Source organism: Epinephelus lanceolatus, chromosome 17 (genome assembly GCF_041903045.1).
Source record: "Epinephelus lanceolatus isolate andai-2023 chromosome 17, ASM4190304v1, whole genome shotgun sequence".
Classification (NCBI taxonomy): domain Eukaryota; kingdom Metazoa; phylum Chordata; class Actinopteri; order Perciformes; family Serranidae; genus Epinephelus; species Epinephelus lanceolatus.
Genome location: NC_135750.1, coordinates 6,964,904 through 6,971,087, shown reverse-complemented (window position 1 = coordinate 6,971,087; position 6,184 = coordinate 6,964,904). Strand labels below are relative to the sequence as shown.

General features: G+C 37.3%; 1 protein-coding gene across 3 annotated transcripts in view; it reads right to left on the bottom strand.

Annotated features, from left to right (window-relative positions):
• Nucleotides 1-370: 370 nt before the first annotated feature.
• itsn1 (intersectin 1 (SH3 domain protein)) overlaps nucleotides 371-6,184 on the bottom strand; it is a 47,249-nt gene continuing 41,435 nt past the window's right edge. For all 3 annotated transcript variants that reach the window (XM_033651438.2, XM_033651446.2, XM_078160950.1), the window contains 12 exons: nucleotides 5,103-5,184; nucleotides 4,737-4,835; nucleotides 4,515-4,598; nucleotides 3,726-3,809; nucleotides 3,147-3,278; nucleotides 2,714-2,794; nucleotides 2,314-2,435; nucleotides 2,014-2,096; nucleotides 1,837-1,920; nucleotides 1,415-1,479; nucleotides 769-877; nucleotides 371-659 (listed from right to left, as the gene is read on the bottom strand). In XM_033651438.2, coding sequence (XP_033507329.1) covers nucleotides 511-659; nucleotides 769-877; nucleotides 1,415-1,479; nucleotides 1,837-1,920; nucleotides 2,014-2,096; nucleotides 2,314-2,435; nucleotides 2,714-2,794; nucleotides 3,147-3,278; nucleotides 3,726-3,809; nucleotides 4,515-4,598; nucleotides 4,737-4,835; nucleotides 5,103-5,184 — 1,174 coding nt within the window. In that variant the 3' untranslated portion in view covers nucleotides 371-510. The remainder of the gene's footprint in view (nucleotides 660-768; nucleotides 878-1,414; nucleotides 1,480-1,836; nucleotides 1,921-2,013; nucleotides 2,097-2,313; nucleotides 2,436-2,713; nucleotides 2,795-3,146; nucleotides 3,279-3,725; nucleotides 3,810-4,514; nucleotides 4,599-4,736; nucleotides 4,836-5,102; nucleotides 5,185-6,184) is intronic.

Below are 6,184 nucleotides of genomic sequence, written 5' to 3'. Positions count from 1 at the left end.
ACCTGTTGGGGGTCCCACAGAGACCAACCAGCCAAGATTATCTGTTTATCAGTAAATTCGTGGTAAATTGATGAAATGCACAATATACACTAAAGCAATTAAGAGTTACAACTCAATTGTGACACAGAACAGTGCTCCAAGTTGGTGAAATAAAGCAGGACCCAGTGTATATTGTATAATAGATGAAAAGATTAATCAAATTACCAAAAAGCAAATGTGAATCTGGGGTCCCTAGAGGTCTGGGATTCGGGGCCTTGCTGTTTCTAATTAACTAAATATTCAGTGTTTTTCCTTTTAATTTAAAAAGTAAAGTGTGTACACTGATACTTTCCCTCAGCTAAATGTACCAATCTCCTTAAACATACACAACGTGGAAGAAACTGAACCAGACCAAACTAAGAGAATCCAGTCTTCCAGTCCAGTCTAATCCAGCCCAGCTGTGAGGTCCACATCATATCTTTTGGTTCCTGTCTGGTCAAGTCCAGTCCAGTATGATCCTGTCCAGGTATTTTACGGTTCCTCAAACAGCTGGAGGTCCAGCCTGACAACGATCTCTCCCGTGGGAACCTCATGGAGTAGCAACCGCTTCGTGATTGGTCCTTTAGAGCCCTGGTCCTTCTTTATTTCAGCCAACCGGATCTCTGTCCTGCCCAGGAAGTCTGGAGGGGGAGAAAGTCGAAGACAAAATGTGTGATGGAATTGTAAAATAAAGCCATTTATCTCTCCTGGAGAACATCTTTTAAAAGGCAGTGTGTGATTATGACAGACCGTCAGGTGAGAACTGGTCTCGTTCAAACACAGTGACACAGAGGACGTCCTGTTCCAGGTCCTTTATAAAAAACTGACAATTGGAGTTCCACTTCGGATTTAATGTGTCCTACACCGAGAGAGAGAGAACAGCAGCAAAATGAATGATCTGATACAAATACTTAAGATATTTTCAAATTATAAAGTTGCAATAGGAATAAAATGAGATAAAATATAAAAATAAAAAGATTAAATAAAGACTAGATAACAGATAAAGATGAAATAGACAAAAAAGATAAAAAGATAAAAAAAGAGAAAATGAAAATAATATGGATAAAAAACATAAATATAAAGATAAATGGATAAAAATCAAAATAAAATAGCTAATAATAAAGATGAAATAGGCTTAAAGAAGAATATATAAGAATATAATAATATATATATATAATATATAAGAAAAATATAGCACTTTATACATTTATTAAAATGAGGATTGTGTCTAAAAGTAAGTGACAAATGTATCCAACAGTGCTGCACAAATGTGTGAGAAAAAGGAATGAAATATGGGACATGAGAGAATATTATGAGCACTATATACAAACAATAACAACACAAAATAAAAACAGAAATGATAAATGGATGGTAAATGTTGTAACGACAGTCATACCTGTAATGTTTTTGTGATATGGCACTGTGAACCCATGGTTACCTCACAGTATGGGTTACTTTTTCCTGCAAATAAAGACAAGAAGATATTTATATATAGTGTATGTACATATATAACATCTGTTTCTTTTACCAGTCAACCACAAACAGACAAGTTAAATGACTTTTAACTGTTGATCCTCAACAGAATCTACTGTATGTTATATTATGGGTGACATTTGGGTATATTGACTGTATATTTATGGTAAATGTAGCATTTTACATCCAACATTATAATAATAATGAGCATCACTGGCCCCAGGCCCCAGTAAAGGGTTTTACAAACAGAGATGCTCACAGCACTAATAAGCATTTTTTGGTTTAGCAGGAGAAACACGAGCCTTTTCTCTCTTTCAAACTTCAGTAAAAGGAGTGTGAACGTACCATGGGAGCGACAGGGTTTTAGCTCAATGCCTTCCACAATGTTGACCATCAGTCTACCGATACCTGTAGCCCTCTGAGAACGCACTGAGACAAAGAGAAATTCATTTCAGTTTGACTATTTAAATGTTTTATGCAAACAAAACATTCAGGATGGAGTAAAATAATAAGGAGAGATACCTAAATACGCCTTCTCTCTCTTCTTCTTCTCCGTTTCGATGAAGAGCTCTGAAGCTGCCTTGATTTTCTGAACCCACGCCGTCCTGCATAAACACACACAAACAAAGATACATGCTTTTTAAAGTGACTGCAGACATTTTAAATAAAGCAGATAAATTCAAGACCTCAGCAGCAGTGTGTAAAATATCATCACAAATGTCAGGAATGACAGCAAAAACAACAAAATAAGACAGGTTGTAAAAAAAAAAAACAATTGCATCTATCATGTACTGCATGTGTCTGTTCATGCGTACATATTACCTTTCATTGATACTCTCGGCTCTGAGTGTGTAAACTCTGTCTATGTGAGAGATGTGGAACAGAGGTTCATCTCCTGATGGGTCTGTTGGCAGCTTCACTAAGACTTCATTTAGAAAGATTGGCTGAAAGAGACAAGAAAAGCTCAGTTATCGTGAGTAAGTGTGAGTCATGTAGGGAGTACAGATACATTTAAGGGAGGTTGGTGTACTCTAAATAAATTATACTTGACTTTAAACACAGTACAAATATCTGCAGGTATCCAAAGTTTTAGCAATTTACCACAACAGACCAAAAAATCAACATATTTACTTCAGGAGTTAAGGACCTGTTGATGAGCCTGATCAAACAGAAGCAGAGCACGTGAACATACATCTGTGTATGAGCGTGCTTGTCGTCTTACCGTCTTGTACATACGGTACTGCAGGTGTGTTTTCGAGGAGAAGACTTTGTCCGAGCCTGACGAGCCCAGAGGTTTGGTCACCTGTGAGAGGGGGCAAAGAGAAAGATGGATTTAGAGAGAGGTAAAAGGTTTCAGTGATGATTAGACTGTGCTTACAAAACAAACAGTCACCAGGGGTGGAAGAAATATTCCATGCAACAATCTAAAAATCGTTTTATAGTTTCTACTATATATTACATACAGTGAAGTACTTCTGTACTTCAAACTTTTGGTACGGTCCCATTCACATGATGACAGAGAAAAATCAGACTTCTAAAATCTTTTAAAATTCTTTATGTAGAAAGTAAGCTGTAACATAAATGTAGTGGAATAAAAAGTACAATATTCCCTCTGAAATATGGTGAGGTGTGTGTATGAAGCAGCATGAAATCACCTGTGTCAGCAGCAGGAAGTCATTGAACAAGAAGCCATAGAGTTCCTTGCTGCTCTTGGCTTTAAACAACTTCCCGCTGTGGAGGAACTTCCTGGGACCCAGACAGTTGGTGACGGAGTTAAACACCAATTGCTGAAGGACAAAGAGGGACAAGTTGGTTATTTATTTATTTATTTTATATGAATCATTTGGTCCATAAAATGTCAAACATGATGATACCAGAGTCAAGAGTGACACGTTCTATTGATTATTTTGTTGTTATTGTTCTATTAAACTAGGTGTTAAGAGCAGGCACAAGAGCATGTGAATACACCCAACCACTGCTGTACAGATTAAGGCTAAACATAAATAATAATACTAATAATAATAAGTAACGTAATAATTGCATGTGTTACTGTGTTGAAGTTGGTCAGGTGATCCCTTAATCACTCTGCAGGTCTTTGTTTATCATTGAAGTGTATGGACAACCATAGACATGTAGTTTAATATCTGTGTTGTAAATGTGTAGCTGGTGAGTAGTACACAACGCAAACAATGTCTGGAAAGCTTCTTGGTCGTGCGTGTATGTGCTGCAGTTACCTCAGACAATCCTTCACACTGGACGTGAGCCTGAATCCACTCCAGACGATCTGAGTTCTCCTTCTCTCTGACGCCCTCGTTCACCTAAAACAGAAAATCATACACAGACACATTCAGTTATTTTCTAGTTGGCTGTGTGGGTGTTCATTTTACCTACGCATTTGTTTGCACATTAAAAAATACAATTATTATAGAAGATAAGGCATTTACATACTGTAAAAACAGACTTTTACCTTTATAACCTCAGACATGCATAAATCCAAAGCTTTGTTTTCTAGTATTTAATGTAAATTACTAACCAAATATACACTTATACTCTTAATTTTAAAATATTTTGGGATTTTCCTACGTATTAGTTAACATAGAAAGATAAAGGAAGAGGGCACAGGTAGAAGTTGTATGGCTGTAACTGCCTTAAACTTAATTTTAAGTAGGGAATGACCAATTTTTTGCAACAATCAGTTCTATAGCTGTACAAGCATCAGCCAGACAGTGACAGTTTCTCTCATTTTTCCCCACTCTTTTCATAAATTACTCTTATTCACTGTTTGTTTGTAGCTCAGTTGAATGTACATTGTGGAGGTTTTTCACTGTGTTCATCATCGTGGGGACACTTTTGTTTCATTTTGGATTTGCACCTTAATAATGCTCTGTATTCATCTTTGCACTCCTTCCTACTTTTTACGGCAACTGATGCTCTACAATTTACCTTGGAATAAATAAAGTTCTACCTTATCTTATCTGAAAGATTCTATGTTTGTGTGTGTGTGTGTGTGTGTGTGTGTTCACCTGTGAGCACAGCTCCTCTGCTTTCTCCAGAGCAGCTTTCAGATGACTGTGGTCTGGATGTGACTCTGGAGTATTTTCTAAGATCTATAATCAATAACAACAGACATGAAGATGAGAAAGAGGAAACTCAAAGTACATTTGGCACCATGATTTCAAATGATCTTAACACGTCATCTCTTTGAATGTGAGCATGTCAGAAGTGTTTGTGTGTGCCATACATACGTTCTTGATAATGAGTGGGTAGCGTGTGACTCTCTGCATGGGTTTGAGCAGGAAGCTGGACAGAGGCATCCCCTTACACCTGGGATCCATGGCTAACCTCTGAGAGAGAGAGAGAGAGAGAGAGAGAGAGAGAGTATTAGAAAAATTATTCAATAATATGCTGGATCATCAAAAACTAATGCTGAATGTTTAATTAATAGATCATTATAATAATATTAGTTTATAATTTGGTGCTTATGGAGATTAACCTCAGTCCCTAATGGAGCTGCTGTGAAATAAGTCTTCTAATAAAATAAACATTAACCTCTGTATCTCAGTCAGAAAGTACAGTGTGTGTGTGTGCGTGTGTGTGTGTGTATTTTGTACCTTCAGGAAGTCTTTGATCTCAGGGTTGTCGTCAGTTTTCTGCTGAATCAGCGTGGCTCCGTTCAGCTGACACGAACAGAATCTGAACACAAAAGTTGATAAAAGAATAAAAAAACAATAACATGTACATTAAAACTCAGGCGGTTTATTACACTGCATGTTTATTCTCTTTAAACATCATAGTTGTAAGTCAAGACATAACTTACACAGACTTACATCAAAAGTATAAATAAGAGAGGCAAAAACAAGACAGAAAAAAAATTGGCAGGAGCAACATTATTCTAGAAAGTTCAGATAGTCACATCAGTTCAAGAGGTACTTCAGATTTTTTTTACACCTTTATTGATAGCTGTAGATTGTCAGGACATATGGGAGAGAGAGGGGCGATGACACACATAGGGCTGCGGGTCAGAACTGAACCCAGAGCCGCTTAAAAGGATTCACCCTATATGGGGCACACACCCTACCAGGTGAGCTAGAGGTTGTCCCATTTAAGAGGTACTTTAAAGCAGCACAGAGACGTTCACCGGAAAAATAGCTCAATGCTATTCATGTATTTATCCTCAGATTAAAAAACTGAACGTGATGTGAACCCATTAAGTTGTACATAAAGTTTAAATCCATGTCTATGGAAACATGGCTGCTTCACACACATCATCAGCATAGAAGATCTACACAATCAGCACAGTTTGGTGGGCATCAAGATTAGTGTCACCAGTTCAGTATCTGACCAAATGTCTCCCCTTCTGTTCCTGAGATATGACGCTGAGTAAAAAGAAAGTGTTCTTGCAGAATATTATAATGTCATAATGAAGTTGACCTTTGACCTTTGAGATATAAAATGTCATCACTTCATTGCTGTTTTCTATTGGACATTAGTGTTGATAATTGACATGAAATCTTGAGTTATTGCCACAAACATGTTTTGTGAGGTCACAGTGACATTGACCTTTGACCTTGGACCAGCAAATTGTAATCTGTACACTCTTGAGTCCAAGTGGACACTCCCTCAAGGCCTTCTTGAGATATCGCGTTCTTGAGAATGAGATGGACACAAGATCACAGTGAACTTTGACCACCAA